This window comes from Anomaloglossus baeobatrachus, chromosome 2 (genome assembly GCF_048569485.1).
Source record: "Anomaloglossus baeobatrachus isolate aAnoBae1 chromosome 2, aAnoBae1.hap1, whole genome shotgun sequence".
NCBI lineage: Eukaryota > Metazoa > Chordata > Amphibia > Anura > Aromobatidae > Anomaloglossus > Anomaloglossus baeobatrachus.
The window spans coordinates 112,379,154-112,398,977 of record NC_134354.1 but is presented as its reverse complement, the minus strand read 5'-3'; the positions used below and the strand labels follow the sequence as shown (position 1 = coordinate 112,398,977).

The 19,824-nt window shown below is 45.1% G+C and overlaps 1 protein-coding gene across 1 annotated transcript in view; it reads right to left on the bottom strand.

Moving 5' to 3' along the window:
* Positions 1 to 312: 312 nt before the first annotated feature.
* LOC142284519 (myeloperoxidase-like) overlaps positions 313 to 19,824 on the bottom strand; it is a 65,178-nt gene continuing 45,666 nt past the window's right edge. The window contains exons 12-14 of the mRNA XM_075333201.1: positions 9,542 to 9,779; positions 4,381 to 4,592; positions 313 to 836 (exon numbers count right to left, since the gene is read on the bottom strand). Of these exons, the coding sequence (XP_075189316.1) occupies positions 4,391 to 4,592; positions 9,542 to 9,779 (440 nt within the window). The 3' untranslated portion in view covers positions 313 to 836; positions 4,381 to 4,390. The remainder of the gene's footprint in view (positions 837 to 4,380; positions 4,593 to 9,541; positions 9,780 to 19,824) is intronic.

Sequence of the window (19,824 nt, the reverse complement as noted above, 5' to 3'; positions counted from 1 at the left end):
CCATCTTTAAGACATAAAAAACATTCATTTCAGGTCAGTTTATACTGAATAAAAAGGACGCTCAGTGAGTATGAGATTTCTATAAATCACATTCACTTTGCTGGAACTATAAGATGCTGCGTTTTTGACACAGCAAAAATATACAGCATGAAAACCAAGGGGATGTACACTCTTAATTTTTTTTAAGAATTTTTAGAGTAGAAATAGTACAGAAACTTGCCAAATCTTCATCAAAAACTCAGTTTCTTCTCAGTTCCACTCAGTGTTTTCTCTATCCTTGTAAAAATCTCTCAAAAAAACAGGTTCCAAATGTTTTCATATTAAAAATTATTTATTTGAAAGGTAATATAAGGTTCCTTCTAATCTAAGGGAAGGGAAGGAATACACAAGCATTAGTACTGAATACAAGTTTATACTGAGGTAAGGGAAGAGATGTATATACATAAGAAGATTGCAGAAAATCTGGGGAAAATGTATCAAAAGTGGCGCAAAGTTAAGAGTAAAGCAGTACTCCATGTTTGCCCTGATCTATTTTTCATAGACAAAATCGTAACTTTAAGCTCTTAGTCCCAATGCAAAATCCGTGACACGGGCCTTATCTATCATTGTTATTTATATACTGGTGTCTTCATCAGCCTCTGCGGGCAGGAGGGCCTGGATGTCACTGCCACCTTAGCATCCAGTATAGCTGCGCCCCACTGACAAATCTTCCTCACCATGTTTTCATTCAGTAAACAGCAGAACATGAAAGCGTTGCGCTATATACATGGGAATATATGGCTGCTGAGCTCTTGGAGAACTAATGTGTTCTTCGTTTCTGGCCGGAGAACAACTATCTGTAAAAGAGAAAGTCAAAATTTATACATTTTAATTAGGGATGATCAAATTCCTCAAATATTCGGCTTCACAAATATTTTCCGAATCGGTCGCTGCTATTCGACTAGTCGCGAATATTCGATGCGCAATGTAAGTCTATGAGAAACCTGAATAACAACTATTCAGAACTATTCGGGCTTCCCATAGACTTACATTGCGCATCGAATATTCGCATAGCGGCGACGTATTCGGAAAACATTCGCGAAGCCGAATATTTGAGGTATTCGATCATCCCTAATTTTAATCCAAATAAATTCATTTCAATTTTTAGTCATTAAAAAAATGACAATACAGAGATCTGAAATTCCTCTTGGTTACTTAAGCATCTCAAAAGTCTGAGTCTTCGGAGGTCCTCTTACCAGGGAAGACGACTGTGCTAGCTGCCATGGTGCTAACTGACAAAATCATGGCGGACAGAATGAATTTTTTTGCCCGCCCCTAACATGGGTCACATGCTTAATACCACCGTATCATCACCCCTGGTGATAACAGGTAGCTCTTTGTATTCTACTAATGGATTCATTGGTCACACATCTTCATTGAAAATGGTTTTCCAATGTATTCAAAGGAATGCCAAAGCAAAATTGCATTAAATTAGGAAAGACACATTATCTGATCTGATAAATCTGCCATCACTCCAGCAGTGCCACAGACACTGATTACCCAAGTGACTGCTGCCGCTAATCACCGACCACAGAGATGTACCACTGAGCCCAGCGATTAGCTGCAGCAGTCATGTGGGCAGTGGGAAACATCACTGCAAAACAGATAAGCGCAGGGCACTGTATCTGTTAAATAATGTATCATTCATTAATTTTTGCAATTTACCCCTCTTGACTGAACTTTAGAACATATGAGAAAACCCCTTTGTACTGTATGTAAAGATTGGGGTCCTGGTGCTGAAATTACAGAGAGTAATGTGATGTCGGCTTCTCAGGGCAATCTTGTAACAAATTAACTACCCAGTGTAAATAAATGAAAGGAATTGTATAATAGATGTAAGTTACGGAGTTGGATATTTGCAATTTACTCTTTTATTAAAGATACAAGTGAAACCAGAAGTTCACATTCACTATCTAAAAAGACACATCTGCATGTTTTTCTCACTATCTGACATGAAATCAGAATAAACCTTTCCCGTTTTTGGTGAATTAGGAACCAAAATTATTTATATTTGCCAAATACCAGAATAATGAGACAGAGAATGTTTCAAGACATTTTTATTACTTTCTGCAAAGTCAATGGTTTACATACATTTAATTAATGTTTGGTACCATTCCTCTTGAACTGTAATGTAACTTGACTTGGGTCAAACGTTTTGGATCTCCTTCCACAAGCTTGTCACAATAGTTGGTAGAAATTTGCCCATTCCTTCTGACAGAACTGGTGTAACTGAGCCATGTTTGTAAGTCGCCTTGCTCGCACCGGCCTTTTCAGCTTTGCGCATTAATTTTCAATAGGATTGAGATCAGGGTTTTATGATGGCCACTCCAAAACATTGACTTTGTTTTCCTTAAGTCACTTTGTAACCAGTTTGGCAGTATGCTTTGAGTCATTTTCCAAATGGAAGACCCATTTCTGCCCTAGCTTTAAGTTCCTGGCTGATGTCTTGAGATGTTGTTTCAGAATTGACACATAATTTTCTTTCCTCATGATGCCATCTATTTTGTGAAGTGCACCAGTCCCTACTGCAGCAAAACAACCCCACAACAGGATGCTGCCACCCCTGTGTTTCACAGTTGGGATCGCGTTCTTATGCTTCAAAGCTTCTCCCTTTTTCCTGCAAACGTAACTATGGTCATTATGGGCACACAGTTCCATTTTGGTTGGACATGTCTCCAAAAGTTTAGGTCTTTGTTCCTGTGTGTATTTGCAAATATTAATCTGAGTTTTTAATGTTTCTTTTGGAGTAATGGCATCTTCCTGGCAGAGTTGTCTTTCAGCCCATGTTGATAAAGCGCTTTTTTCACTGTGGATGACAGAATCTTACCAGCTTCCACCAGCTTCTTGGGTGGATATGTACATGTATGACCAAAGAACGTTCATCTCTGGTATACAGAACCTGTCTCCTTCCTGAGCGGTATAATGACTGGACATTCCCTTCTTGTTTGTACTTGCTTTTAATTGTTTGTACAGATGAACGATGCACCTTCAGGTATCTGGAAATTGCACCCAATGATGAACCAGACTTGTGCAAGTCCACAATTCTCTTCCTGAGATCGTGGCTGATTTCTTTTAACTTTCCCATGATGCTACACAAAGAAGCAGTGTGTTTCAGGTATGCAATACAATACAGGTATGTCTCTAATTAACTGAGATTTTGCCAATAAACCTATTAGAAGCTTCCAAAGACATGACATCATCATATGGGCTGTCCCATATTGTATAAAGGCATAGTACTCTTAAGGGTGCTTTACACGTTGCGACATCGCTAGTGATTGCTAGCGATGTCACGTGCGATAGCACCCGCCCCCGTCGGTGGCACGATATGTGGTGATCACACGCACATACCTTGTCAGCGATGTCGCTGTGACCACCGAACAATCCCTCTCTCAAGGGGGAGGTGCGTTCGGCATCATAGCGACGTCACTGCAGCGTCACTAAGCGGCCGGCCAATAGAAGCGGAGGGGCCGAGATGAGTGGGACGTAACATCCCGCCCACCTCCTTCCTTCCTCATTGCCGGTGGAGGCAGGTAAGGAGATGTTCGTCGCTCCTGCGGTGTCACACATAGCGATGTGTGATGCCACAGGGACGACGAACAACATTGTACCGGTTGCTGCAGCGATATGAAGGAAATGAGCGACGTGTCAACGATCACCGTTTTTGAACGATTTTGTGCTCGTTGATCGTCGCTCATTAGTGTTACACGCTGCGATGTCGGTAACGGCGCCGGATGTGCGTCACTAACGACGTGATCCCGACAATATATCATTACCGATATCGCAGCGTGTAAAGCACCCTTTAGTGTATGTAAACGTTTGACTTTGCAGAAAGTAATAAAAATGCCTTAAAGCATTCTTTCTCTCTCATTCTGGCATTTGGCAAATATAAATCCTTTTGGTTCCTAGTTGATCTAAAAAGTTCATTGTGATTTCATGTCATATAATCAGAAAAACATGCAGATGTGTCTTTTTAGATAATGTATGTAAACTTCTGGTTTCAACTATACATTTTGCCTAAAAAATTACTAGTGGTGATGTATATTTATAGTTCATTACTATGAATGCTCTTTTGAGAGGAACACCCAATATGGCAAAGAAAATCATTATCTTGAGGGGTGGTCCAGAGAAATTTCTAAAGATTAAAGGATGGTTTTCTCAAAGAAATAGTCTTATGGGAAAGTTTCGGTGTACTATAGTAATTTACCATCACTCAGTTTTATGTTTTGAAAGTTCACTTGCCTAGCATTTGTGTTAAAGACTAATATTTTCAATGGCATGCTCCATATTGTTTGCTATTTCTGATCCTATCAGTGGCACTTGCATCCATTTAGGAAGGCTCACCATTTTCGTCTTAGGTTGCTCTCCATGGGTTCAGGTCCAGGGCTGGGATCTGGTTACATCTTACAAAATCTCGAGGATACTGATTGCCCAGGAAGACGTTTCGGCCAACCTCAGTGATCTTAGTGTTGTCGCAGATGACACGGGCTAATGTCATTCTCTCTATGGAATTCCTCTGAGCCGGGGTGAACACCCCAGGGTTCTCATAATAAAACCTAAATAGGAAAACAATTAGTAAATTTGTGACACATGGCCGCTTGGTCATATTACTTATAAATTAGCAAACGTTAGTCATAAAATATCTAAATCATTCATATTTTTAAAAATAATTACATTTCCCACGTACTATGCCTTTTGAAGGCATTATTCAGAATGGCACATTATGGATGATTTCTTCCAGAAATAGCAACATTCATTATGGGTTATGTCTGATATCAAAATCAAAAGGGGCTGACCTGTAATACCACACACCAGCTGTAGACAAGTGTGGCACTATTCCTGGAAAAAGGCAGCCAAGTTTTAAAAATATTGGTCAACCCTATAATGAAGTCCCTCATTAGTATATAGCCCACTCAATAGTATATATAAAGGGGCAATGCTATGGTGAGATCCTAGTAGCTGCACAATAATGTGGACAGACAAAATTTAGGGTTTTTTCCATGAACAAAGATCATTTTAGGCTATGTGCGCACTGGAAAATGGAATTATCTCAAGAAAATTCCGCAGGTATTCAAAGATTACCGCACCCGCGGTAAAAAACGTGGCAAACCGCACCCGAAAACCGCATGCGGTTTGCCGCGGTTTGCTGCGGTTTTACCGCGGTATTGCCGCGGTTTTGCCGCGTGCTGGTTGGTATGTGCTTTATTGCATTCAATGCAATAAAGCACATTGAAAAAAAAAAAAAAGTAATTTCATTCTGAGATAGTAGATAGATAGATAAAGAGACAGAAGAATAGATAGAGGGATAGATAGACAGATAGATAGAGGACAGATGGCTGCATTTCCCACGGTCGGCAGTGAGTTCACATTACCGGCCGTGGGAAATGACCGGTAATTACCTCTGCTGTCTTGCTGCGAGGCTGCATTCATTCAGCGCTGTGTATCAGTCGCGGCTGGATGTTAGCAGCCCAGGAGCTGTGGATTACGCCGGAGCTTTGTTTCGGGAGGGGTTAATAAAATGGTGAACGAGGCTTGTTTGTGTTTTATTTAAAATAAAAGATTTTTCTGTGTGTTTTATTCACTTTACTTACGGGTTGATCATGTCAGCTGTCCCATAGACGCTGCCATGATCAAGCCCAGAGTTAATGGCGGCGATCCGCCACCATTAACTCCTTGTATTACCCTGACTGCCACTGCTACACGGCGGCAGGAAGAGCCGGGGACACGCCGGTACTGCCGCATAATGCATGCGACAGTCCCGGGGCAGCTGCGGCTGATATTCTCGGCTGCAGGAGGTGGGAGGGAGGCGGGGGACATTAACCCTGCCCCTCTCCCTCCCCAGCCTGAGAATACCAGGCCGCCGCTGTGTGCTTACCTCGGCTGGACGGTAAATATACAGCGGAGCCCACGTGCTTTGTTTTCTATATTTCCGTTTGCTTTCTATGTGTATTTTATGTGTCTGTGTTCTATGTCTGTGATGTCTGTGTGTGTGTGTGTCTGTGATGTGTTTGTGTTTACTCTCTGCTCTGCTTCCTCTTCCTGTAATGAGATCACTTCCCTGCAAAACCGCAGGCAAGCGATGTACATTACCGCAGGTAAACCGCGAAATGCCGCAGGGAATAACGCAGGAAAACGCAGTGAACCGCACAGAATTTGCTGCCTGCGTTATTCCCTGCGGGATTTCACGATTACATTGCAGTGAATGGAGTGAAATCCCGCAGCGACGTGCGGAAAGAATTGACATGCAATTGTTTTTGCTGCGAGAATCCCGCACAAAACATGCAGCTGTCAAATTCCACCTAGTGCGCACAGGATTTTTTTTCCCCATAGGTTTTGCTGGTGATTCACTGCAGAGATGTTATGAACATAACATGCAGCAAAACCGTAAAAAATCCGCTGCAAAATCCGGTAAGTGCGCACAGGGCCTTAATCAATAGATCTTAGTATATTAATAATTTCCAGAATTGGATGTATTTCAAAAAATGTTATTGTGCTGAGATAATCTTATATACAGTATGTGTCCCTGCTATGTACTGTGTAATGGCTGAGTCTAACCGTACAGGGACATGGTCTGATCATACCACATCTCCTGGGCTGGGGAGGACAGAAAAGAGTATACAGACATTATAGCATGGGATCGCAAATGATTCTTTCTATGAGGTAACACATATTTTAAAAACAGGCAGGGAAATATTTTACCATATTTTTCGGACTATAAGACGCACCGGACTATAAGACGCACTCTGGTTTTAGAGGCGGAAAATTGGAAAATAAAATTTTAAGCAAAAAATGTGGTCATGACACACTGTTATGGGGCGAGGATCTGCTGCTGACACTGTTATGGGGGTAATGTCCCCAAATTCTCTACTAAGGTGCCGCATCCTGGTAATGATCCTCCTGCCTTGTATATACAGTATATGTCCCTCATCCTGCTATATACCGTCATCCTGCCATATGGTCGCATCCTGCTATATACTGGCATATGGCCGCATCCTGCTATATAACCCATCATGGCATATGGCCCCATCCTGCTATAAACCCCCATCCTGCTCATATACCCCCATCCTGCTCATAATATACCCCCATCCTGCTCATAATATACCCCCATCCTGCTCATAATATACCCCCATCCTGCTCATATACTCCCATCCTGCTCATATGCCCCCATCCTGCTCATATGCCCCCATCCTGCTGATATGCCCCCATCCTGCTCATATGATCCCATCCTGCTGATATGACCCCATCCTGCTCATATGACGCCATCCTGCTCATATGACCCCATCCTGCTGATATGACCCCACCCTGCTCATATGACCCCATCCTGCTCATATGACCCCATCCTGCTCATATACCCCCATCCTGCTCATATGACCCCATCCTGCTCATATGACCCCATCCTGCTCATATACCCCCATCCTGCTCATATGACCCCATCCTGCTCATATACCCCCATCCTGCTCATATGACCCCATCCTGCTCATATGACCCCATCCTGCTCATATACCCCCATCCTGCTCATATACCCCCATCCTGCTCATATGACCCCATCCTGCTCATATGACCCCATCCTGCTCATATACCCCCATCCTGCTCATATGACCCCATCCTGCTCATATACCCCCATCCTGCTCATATGAACCCATCCTGCTCATATGACCCCATCCTGCTCATATACCCCCATCCTGCTCATATGACCCCATCCTGCTCATATGACCCCATCCTGCTCATATACCCCCATCCTGCTCATATGACCCCATCCTGCTCATATGACCCCATCCTGCTCATATACCCCCATCCTGCTCATATACCCCCATCCTGCTGATATGCCCCCATCCTGCTCATATGACACCATCCTGCTCATATGCCCCCATCCTGCTCATATGACCCCATCCTGCTCATATGACCCCATCCTGCTCATAATATACCCCCATCCTGGTGTATGGCCGCATCCTGTGGCACATAAAAAAAATAAACGTTCATACTCACCTCACCTTACCTCACTGCCTGCAGCATCGCTCGTCCTTCCGTCTGTGTCATAGGCAGCGCCGCTGAGTGGAGCCATCCCAGTTACCCTGCTGCATCGCGATCATCTCCTGTGTCTGTGCCGGTGGCTGCATGTGGACACGTGCGCACAGCGATGACATCATCACTGTGTGCCCCGCTAGTCTCCACCCAGACGCCGGCACAGACACAGGAGATGATCGCGATGCAGCAGGGTAATGGGGACAGCTCCACTCAGCAGCGCTGCCGCTGACACAGACGGGAGGACATCGCGGTGCTGCAGGGGAACAGTGAGTACTGTACACTGATTCACTGCTCCCCGCGCAGATGATGATGCGCGGGGAGCAGTGAATACAGCTGCACATGATCACTCCAGGCCGTAGTTGCCAGGGGTGATCACGGCCGACTGTTTATCCTCCGCCCCCATCATCCCGCCCACCTGTCAGTGACTGCTTCAGCGCTGAGGGATGATGGGCAGGGGATGGGCGTGCATATTAAATGAGCGGGTCCACGTGGTCACGGCAGGCTGCTACAGCCTGCTCGTGCCCCCGATGACCCGCTGCACCGCAGCACCCTCATTCCCCGCAGCCACATTCAGACCATAAGACGCACCCCCCACTTTCCCCCAACATTTGTGGGAAAAAAGTGCGTCTTATGGTCCGAAAAATACGGTACCTCACAAAATTAATCTTCTATAATCCCTGTAATGTATGTATACTTTCTTTTGCTTTCTCCCCATCCCAGGAGATGTGGTATGATCAGACCATGTCCCTGTATGGTCAGACAAGGCCATTACATAGTATATAGCAGGGGCACATATAGGAGATTATCTCAGCACAGGAACATATTTTTTAAACATCCAATTGGGGAATGTATTGTTATTCCAATATCAAATTCATTAAAATTAACTTTGTTAGTGGGAAAACCCTTTTATCCCCGACAATTATTTTGGGGCCCAATGATTATTAGACTATTGTCCAAACGCATTGAGAAAGTTGGGTTCAGCCTTTAATTTCGTTTTTCCCTAAAACTTAAAATTAGGATATATTATTATACGGATTTATATATTTTCACATCAAAATTTAGGATTTAACCACAATATCAGTCAGAGGGACACATCTGATGAGATTTTTGCTTTTTGTCACCAGATCAAAAGTGGCCTGTTTGTGCTCTTATTTTTCTGATTTTTATAGTCCTTACAAGGGGATGTGGCTCACAGGGTAATAACACGGATGAACCTCAAGACACACACCCAGAGAATCCTGTGAGCCACTCTCACGTCTAAAGAGTCAAATTAGCGCAAAACAAAAAGTCCCATATCCCTGGCACCATATGGTGGATTTAAAACATAAAAATAAAAAAAAACGGTTACGCAGGGGAGCTGCAGGCAAAAAATAATAACAAAAAAAGTAGCCACTTTTGGCCAGGTGACAGGTCCTCCTTAAGCATTTTACATCCTCATTGAAATGTTTTATGTTTTTTTTTTCTTTGTAAATTAACTTACCGGTCTCCATCTCGAGCCCTACGAAACTGGTTGCCAATCAGACATGTGAGTAATTGCCCAATTCTGCCATTACGAACTAAAGGTTCAGCAACTCCACCAACCCAGATGTCAATATTTTCAGGGGTCCCGTACAGATTTATAAACTTTTGGGCAAGCTCTCTGTTATTCAACACAGTAGTTAACTCGTTCAGATTGCGCGGTGCAGAAAATCCACAAAACCTTCTCCATGCATTGTATCCTGTACAAAAATAAAAATATTCAGGAGTTCTAAAAGAATCATAACATTCACAATTTCAGGTGGATAATTCAAATTTTTGGTACAAATCTCTTAAAGGGAACCTGTCAGGTCCCATATGCGTTCTAACCTACAAGCAGGGTGATGTGTGGCCTAGTAACTCCTTCATACCCATCCCTGTGTTGTAATATTGTGTAAAATGAATGCATAAAAAAAGTTTTATAACTTACGTGTTCCCTATGTAAATGACAGAGGGTCTAGTCCCCAAGGACGTGGCTTCGCCCCGTGGGCGTGATACTATGGATTTATATGAGCGTCATCACTGTTATCGCCTAGAAATCCTGGGCGTGTGTGCTTCTCATTCGTGTAGCCTTTTTAGCCGGGTGCACCTTACAAATATGTCTTCTCTGTTTGATCTTTGGTTCCGCAGTGTACTTTTGCCAGGTTAACCTCTAACCTGGCTCAAGTACACTGCGGAACCAAAGACCAAACGGAGAAGACATATTTGTAAGGTGCTCCCAGCTAAAAAGGCTGCACGAATGAGAAGTGCGCATGTGCGGGATTTCTAGGTGGTAACTGTGACATTGCTGATGTAAATCCATAGTATCATGCTCACGGGGTGAAGTAATGCCAAGGGGACTAGACCCTCTGTCATTTACATAAGAAACAAGTAAGTTATAAAACTTTTTTATACATTTATTTTACACAATATTACAATACAGGGATGGGTAGCAATGGGTTTCTAGGCCACACATCACCCTGCTTGTAGGTTAGAATGCATATGGGACCTGACAGGTTCCCTTTAAGATGTACACTTCAACAGCTAGGCCAAAATCTCCACTTATCACTTATCCACAGGTGAGAAGTGTCTGATCTGTGGGGGACCCTCCATTGGCACCTCACGGACCATAAGAAAAGAGAAAAGAGATAGCTAGTTACAGGTCCATTGACCAATCACCTAACACACATAAGGTGCTGGACAGGTCTTGCCGAAACATGCAGATTCAGCAGATATTATTTTTTTTAAATCAGATCTTTTTTATTAAACAATTAGGAATCAATACAGAGAAAATATATTGCATCTTATATAACTAGTAAAGGTGTACATTGAAAAAATATATGTTGTCTATAAATCAGGTTCTTCCTCTGTATAAAAAAAAAAATAAAAAAAAAAATCTTAGATGACAGTTATATAAATTGAGCTTACAAACAACCTGGCTCCACAGATAAACAAAAGTTAAATTATGCAATAATACCTCAGTCTAATAGAAAAGTCTCCTCCATCAGCCGCGTTGCTCCGCATCATATTTCCATACCCGCTTGCCTCTCTCTCCCCGTTTAGTCATCAATCACACCCTTCCGGACCCTCCCACAGCGCCGCTCAAAGTCCACTCAAAAAAAACACTAGTTTTAACTTTTACTCCCCAAACGTTCCATTCACTGCAAGCACAACAGTAACTGGTCCAACATTGCATCCTGCACTAGTGCCCCAGAGGCGAGACCCGGCGACTCCATCCATGGCTGCCAGATTTTGTAAAACTTTCTCAGTGTTTTTCTTTTTAAATAAACTTCCCTTTCCAATATAATGACGTTATTTAATTTATTTTTAAGCTCTGATAACGTTGGTGGTAGAGGATTTAACCAATGGTATGCCAGTATCTTTCTTGCTTGATACAGGATACGGGCTATTCACAGGGCTGTTGGAGAGTCCGGGTCTACTCCTCCCTCCCACAGACTCAACAAACATAAACGAGGTGACGGCTGTATTGTGATATGATATATTTAGTCTAGGAGTCCCAGGGTTTGTTTCCAGAAATCACCAATGTGTCCAGCAGATATTAATTTAATGTGCATAGCCACTTTAAGAACCAATAAATCATAACAATGTAAAGGGCTTAACAGGATTTCCTCTAAAAAAAAATTATCTTCTTGTAATTTGTTAATTTATGTGGCTTTAATCAGGACACTTAGGGTAGTTTATTGGGCATTTTTAGATCTGTATATTGCAGTACTACAGTATTCATTCCAATTATTCAGCTCATACTTCTCTTAGACGCAATCCTGAGGGATAGTTAATCACTTGTGTGTGTACTGAGATGAAGTGAATCAACAGAAAATATGAAGTGATCACATTATTTTGCTGGTTATTACATTTATTAGAAAAGTGTTTGGTGTTTAATAGAGAACGTCTGGGCAAATATTTAATTCAGGTCACCTACGACAGTGAAACAAGTTACTGAGTCCAGAGATTTCTTCAGAATTTCTGAGCCCATTAGCTAAAAAGCTCAGGACAGATTGTTTGCATGATAACAGATACCAATCTTAATTCCATGGTAAATCTTGTGTGCACAATATGTCCTTCAGTATACATACTTACAGCTTGAGCAATAGTTTCTGGGAATCCTACACTCAATTACCATTTTTGTAATACCCTGCTAAGTTCTGAAACAAAATACAGTGGAACCTTGGATTAAGAGTAGAGATGAGTGAACCGGTCGCGGTTCGGCTCGAGGTCGGTTCGCCGAACGGAGGTCCCGTTCAAGTTTGGTTCGTCGAACGTTCGACGAACCGAACTCGAACCGCATAGGAAACTATGGCAGGCAATCACAAACACATAAAAACACCTAGAAAACACCCTCAAAGGTGTCCAAAAGGTGACAAACAACTCACAACACAACACAAACACATGGGAAAGTGACAAGGACATATACTCATGCGAAAACAAAAGAGCTGGACAAGGAAAAAGAGGAGGAGACACAGATATATGAGTATATGCAAGGAAACATCGATGCCATTACTGTGCAACTTGAGCCCTGCTCATTTTAGGCTTCCAATCTGGATAAATTGCCTGAGCTTGCCATGTACGCCTTGGGGATCTTGTCGTGTCCTGCAGCCAGCGTCCTTTCGGAACCTGTCTTCAGTGCTGCTGGGGGTCTGCTGGCAGATAAGCACACGTGTCTGTCCACTGACAATGTGGACATGGCTCTCAGAGGACTTTTCTTCCCCTGGGTCAGCCAGGGGAGGCGAAAGGCATGCGTATTTTGAGAGTGCTTCATGCAAAGCATCTTTTTCATTTTGAAAAGGGGGGTCAAGTGATGCCAGTCAAGTGGGGTGTGTGTGGCCCAATTAGTGGCAACGAGGGAGACTGTGGTTGGAGTCCCCTCGCTTTTGAAAAAAGAACCAAGATGAACAAGTCATGGCTCTCAGAGGACTTTTCTTCCCCTGGGTCATCCAGGGGACGGGAAAGGCACGCGTATTTTTGAGAGAGCTTCATGCAAAGCATCTTTTTCATTTTGAAAAGGGGGGTCAACTGATGCCAGTCAAGTGGGGTGTATGTGGCCCAATTAGTGGCAACGAGGAAGACTGTGGTTGGAGTCCCCTCGCTTTTGAAAAAAGAACCAAGATGAACAAGTCATGGCTCTCAGAGGACTTTTCTTCCCCTGGGTCATCCAGGGGACGGGAAAGGCACACGTATTTTTGAGAGTGCTTCATGCAAAGCATCTGTTTCATTTTGAAAAGGGGGATCAAGTGATGCCAGTCAAGTGGGGTGTGTGTGGCCCAATTAGTGGAAACGAGGGAGACTGTGGTTGGAGTCCCCTCGCTGTGTTTCTAAAAGAACCAAGATGAACAAGTCATGGCTCTCAGAGGACTTTTCTTCCCCTGGGTCATCCAGGGGACGGGAAAGGCACACGTATTTTTGAGAGTGCTTCATGCAAAGCATCTGTTTCATTTTGAAAAGGGGGATCAAGTGATGCCAGTCAAGTGGGGTGTGTGTGGCCCAATTAGTGGAAACGAGGGAGACTGTGGTTGGAGTCCCCTCGCTGTGTTTCTAAAAGAACCAAGATGAACAAGTCATGGCTCTCAGAGGACTTTACTTCCCCTGGGTCATCCAGGGGACGGGAAAGGCACACGTATTTTTGAGAGTGCTTCATGCAAAGCATCTGTTTCATTTTGAAAAGGGGGATCAAGTGATGCCAGTCAAGTGGGGTGTGTGTGGCCCAATTAGTGGAAACGAGGGAGACTGTGGTTGGAGTCCCCTCGCTGTGTTTCTAAAAGAACCAAGATGAACAAGTCATGGCTCTCAGAGGACTTTTCTTCCCCTGGGTCATCCAGGGGACGGGAAAGGCACACGTATTTTTGAGAGTGCTTCATGCAAAGCATCTGTTTCATTTTGAAAAGGGGGATCAAGTGATGCCAGTCAAGTGGGGTGTGTGTGGCACAATTAGTGGAAACGAGGGAGACTGTGGTTGGAGTCCCCTCGCTGTGTTTCTAAAAGAACCAAGATGAACAAGTCATGGCTCTCAGAGGACTTTTCTTCCCCTGGGTCATCCAGGGGACGGGAAAGGCACGCGTATTTTTGAGAGTGCTTTATGCAAAGCATCTTTTTCTTTTTCAAAAGGGGAGTCAACTGATGCCAGTCAAGTGGGGTGTGTGTGGCCCAATTAGTGGCAATGAGGGAGACTGTGGTTGGAGTCCCCTCGCTGTGTTTTACATGATTTTCGAAGGGCATGACATGCCTAATAGGTTGAGTTTCATCATCTGCAACTTGTTGGCAACAGAAAGGCTGCCTTTACACCCTTTTGAGACCGAGGATTTTCGAGACCTTATGCCCATTGCAGTGCCCCAAGAGCCGATGGCCAGTCGTCACTCCTTCTCCAAGAAAGGCGTGCCCGCGCTACCACAGCAGGTCGCGCACAACCTCACTGATTCCTTGAGAAACTCTGTGTGTGACAGGTTGCATTTCACCACAGATACTTGGACCAGTAAGCATGGACAGGAGAGTTACATGTTGCTGACTGGGCACTGGGTAACTATGGTGAGAGATGGAGAAGGGTTTGCTGTACAAGTCTTGCCGTCCCCACGACTTGTGTGTCAATCCTTCCTCTGTATGTACAAGTTCCTCCACTGCTTCTGCCTCCTTAACCTCGTGTGGGTCCTCCACCTCGGCCTAAACCCTGTGTGGTCAGGCCACCCTTCCTTGTAACTGCGCCCAAGGAATCCCACACACCTCCTTATTATGCTGGCAGCAGAGCTCAAGGCCATCAGGCGGTCAAATGTTTACTTTGAAATGTAGGGGAAATGTGAGACACTGCTGAGGAATTGTGGACGGTTAGCTCTGGAGAGTGAGACCGAGTTTCATCAATGGTTGTCTACACTCAACCAGCAGTCAGGGAAGGTCGGGTGCGACAATGATGCAAACCAGTCTGCGACCCTTCTTCAGGGCAATGTGACACACATGCCTTGTATGGCTCACGTGTTGAACCTGGTTGTCCAGCAATTTTTAAAACACTATCCCGGCCTACATGGCCTTCTGCAGAGGGCACGGTGTAACGCCTGCCTGGATCGACACACTCAGATGGGCTGTAAAGGATAGGCTAGAGGCAAGCCACTCACCAAGCTGGACACCCAGAACCCTGAAACCCTTTAACCCCTATACAGTGATTTGGAATTACACAGGGCCCAAGTTGATCAATACCTGTGGAAGGCTGCAGTTCCAGAAAATAGTAGTCATGCAGGGTCAAAAACATTAATTGAGGAAGAGGAACAGAATGGGATGGCCAGGACTTAATCAGAAAACAAGCAGAGGTGAAATGCGGATCGGCCAACGAGGTACATAAACAGCAAGCAGGAAAAGTAGTCAGGTAACAAGCACACAAACTCATAAAACTGAACTAGGGGTAACAGTAACAAGAGGTTCATAGCTTTGTCTGGCAGTGGTCTGCAGACAGGAGGGGCCTAAAAAAGGGTGTGGTGTCTTCCCATTGGTTGTAGCTGAATGATGGTACTTCATCTGTGAGATACCCACCACCTACATTCAGCCTGTGGTTCTGTATCTGTCAAGGTAACGCAACCCAGTGGGTGACCATAACCTGCGTCCACCTGCGCCGCAGGCATCGACTCCTTTCCCATCATCAGCACTATGCACGAAAGGAACACGTTGTCACCTGGCGACCGGAGTACAAATTGATTGAGTGGACTACGTTGGTGACTTAACAGCCGTGTGCGGCAATGATGCAAACCTGTCTGCGGCCCTTCGTCAGGGCAATGTGACACACGTGCCTTGTATGGCTCAAGTGTTGAACCTGGTTGTCCAGCAATTTTTAAAACACTATCCCGGCCTACATGGCCTTCTGCAGAGGGCACGGTGTAACGCCTGCCTGGATCGACACACTCAGATGGGCTGTAAAGGATAGGCTAGAGGCAAGCCACTCACCAAGCTGGACACCCAGAACCCTGAAACCCTTTAACCCCTATACAGTGATTTGGAATTACACATGGCCCAAGTTGATCAATACCTGTGGAAGGCTGCAGTTCCAGAGAATAGTAGTCATGCAGGGTCAAAAACATTAATTGAGGAAGAGGAACAGAATGGGATGGCCAGGACTTAATCAGAAAACAAGCAGAGGTGAAAGGCGGATCGGCCAACGAGGTACATAAACAGCAAGCAGGAAAAGTAGTCAGGTAACAAGCACACAAACTCATTAAACTGAACTGGGGGTAACAGTAACAAGAGGTTCATAGCTTTGTCTGGCAGTGGTCTGCAGACAGGAGGGGTCTAAAAAAGGGTGTGGTGTCTTCCCATTGGTTGTAGCTGAATGATGGTACTTCATCTGTGACATACCCACCACCTACATTCAGCCTGTGGTTCTGTATCTGTCAAGGTAACGCAACCCAGTGGGTGACCATAACCTGCGTCCACCTGCGCCCCAGGCATCGACTCCTTTCCCATCATCAGCACTATGCATGAAAGGAACACGTTGTCACCTGGCGACCGGAGTACAAATTGATTGAGTGGACTACGTTGGTGACTTAACAGCCGTGTGCGGCAATGATGCAAACCTGTCTGCGGCCCTTCGTCAGGGCAATGTGACACATGTGCCTTGTATGGCTCACGTGTTGAATCTGATTCTCCAGCAATTTTTAAAATACCATCCCGGCCTACGTGGCCTTGTACAGCGGGCACGCTGCTATGTGCTCACTTTCATCCTTCGCACCCAGCAGCTCAACAACTTTCATCGCTCCTGAAGTCTTAGGGTCTGGCGGTTAAACTCCTGAAATGCGTTGTTCCGACACGCAGGAATTTGAATCTGCACATGTTTCAGCGTCTGTGGCAGCACCGCAGAGCCCTGCTGAAATATGGTATGACGTATACCCTGGGCTAACTTGATCCAGAGGTGGTGCAGATCACGCTGCTGGAGTGGTGTCAGATCAAGGACCTATGCACCCTTCTACACAGTTTACAAATATCGACGAAGATCTTTAGCACTGGCGATGCCATTCTCAGCGTGACAATTCTGGTCATCTACATGATGGAGCACACTGTATGCATTATTCGGAGTCAGGTGTTGGTCCAAGAGGAAGGGGAGGAAGTACAGGAGGAGTCATATGCAGAAGGGATAATAAGATCTACAAGGTCCAGACGGTGAGCGGCACCTAGGCGGCAGTCATGGTGGGGGAGAGGGATTAACAAGGGTGCATAGTATCAGCAAAAATTGTTGAGGAAGGTGAAGGAGCCCATGAAGAAATGGAGGACGAACTGGTGATGGCCATGGAAGACTCAGCAGATGAGTGAGAGCTTGCTTACATTTCGGTTGTGCGAGGTTGGGGGGAGAGGGCAGAGGAAGGAGGCACGATTCTCACCTCTATGCCACCAACACACCAAGGACTTGGTCCTCCTGGATGCACAAGACACATGAGCGCCTTCTTGCTGCACTACCTACAACATGACCCTCAGATTGTACGAATTCGAAGTAATGCTAACTACTGGGTTGCCACACTGTTAGATCCCCAGTACAAGACAAAATTTGGCGAAATAATTCCAGCCATAGAAAGGGACGCACGTATACAGGAGTATCTGCAGAAGGTGGTACGGATTCTTAGATTTGCTTTTCCACTAAACACCAGTGCTGCACAGAGTGAATCTCAACGCTTTGTTATGGATAAGAGGAAATGGTCTTTTACTTGTCCACATCTGAGGGACCGAGGGCTGGCTGCTGTGCTGAGATGGCATTGAGTACGGTGTCCCTGCAGAGTTGCACTTTTGGTCATATACCAAATGAGTTGAAAAAGGACAAATGCTGGTGGAAAGGGGTACAGGTGTGTTGGAAAGGGGAAAAAAGTTTTTGTCCGTGGGTTTGTTGGTTAAGCAAAAGTAACATTTGATGAAGAAACAACATCTGTTACGGTGGGACTGGCAGATTTGGATAAGGTGGTATATACTATGTTACTGCTATAAAACGAAAATTAATAAGAAAAGAAAGAGAAAGGTATATATCCCCATCAGCAGTCAATGTCCACCGTGCTCCCAGATGGAAAAGGAGAGGTTGGCAACTGGAAGGTTAGGTGGAGGATACAGATCTGTGTGGCTATGAAACTAATAGTTGCCTGAACCGAGTTAGACGCCACTCGGATCTTGAGACTGGGAGCCCTGTTAGCGTCACAGGGTCCACACGCCCACCCAGCCCAGGAACTCCCTGTTAACATCACAGGGGCCATTCAGTACGCTGACCGTGTGCATTGGGGCCACACCTGTGGACAGCAGGCGCATCAGCAGCAGCAGGCCTGTTAATGCCACTGGGCTACACAAGCAGGACTTGTAGGACAGGAGCTGGTCTTAACCGTTTTGCGTTACCAACTGTGGTGGCGGCCTGCATCGACGCCCTATCTCTGCCTACCTCTGGCCTCAAGCCGCAATGGGTTCAACACATGGAGGTGTGCTCTTTCGGAGCATAATAGAAGACTGCGCACCTCCTTGTTGGCTCCAGCCCGTTTTATAACCTGGGTCCGCCCCAAACCAGGGTGGACCACAATGCAGCTCCTGGAGACAAAAGCAGAGTGACACGTCATGAGTGGCATAACTAGCGTCCTATTTGGAACCGCAACTTCAATAATGACCTCATGGCTGCCACGACACAAACACCTCACCAGTCATCGTCTGACCATCAATAATGAGGTGACAAGTCATAGGGGCGGGCCTCTGCAAGCCATTTGGGAGTGGCCTGGCCACATCGTCAGGACACCTGATGCCCTGTGGTCTATATGGGCCCCCCCACATCAGGGGCAGGGCCAAAGAGTTCATTACCGGACCTAGTTTCTGATGCAGTAAGTGCCTGAGCATGCTCAGTAGCATGAAATACAGTCTCTGAAAAAAGACTATCAGCTTTAGCATGGTGTCTCAGCACAAAACAGGACTTAGACCCGGCACGGAATGCAAGTACCTGGGCAAAGAGGCTTTTCACACTAAGTGTGGGAGCATACGCTGTATCCCGAAATGAAGACTTAGCCTCAGGAATGGCACAGTCAGGCTGAGCATACACACTAGGCGAAACACTGTAGTTAGGCTGCAGCTGGGGTAAATCGGCACACGCATGCGCACTAGCTGCCTCTCTACACTTACACGTGGAGGAGAAATTGCTCTTCGGGTGTGGACTTGGAGATGCTGTCTATGAACAGAAGGAAAAGCTAAAGGAAGCCTCACTTTCTATATTATCAAATGCAGCAATGAATTCCCTGAGTTTGCTATAACATTAGCGTAGCAAAATGTGCATGAGGGTGTCCTGCACAGGTGCTAGAAATAGCTTGGCACCAGTGGGACAATAATGAAATACTACAGCCAGTTCTATGATGCCACTAAATGGCAGTATTTTTTGCTATCATTATAGCTTATTAAAAACAGGGCAGGTGGGTGTCATGCAGAGGTGCTGCACATAGATTTGCACCAGTGGGGCACTAATGGAGTACAACAGCCACTTCTTGTATGCCACTAAGTTTACTCAATTTTTGATAATATAATGTCTTAGTAAGTAACAATGAGTTGGAGTGTGCAATGCAGGCAGACGTGCTGCAAATATCTTTGCACTTGTGGGACGATACAGAAGTCCAACAGCCACCTTTAGGATGCCACTAAGTTCACTCAGTGTTTGCTAGTATAATGGCTTAGTAACAATGAGTTTGAGTGTGCAAAGGGCAGGAGGGTACAGTGGCAGGGTTGTGGGTCTCTGGGTAGGGGAAAGGAAGCCTGCCTTTCTATCCCTCCTAATGGGGAAAT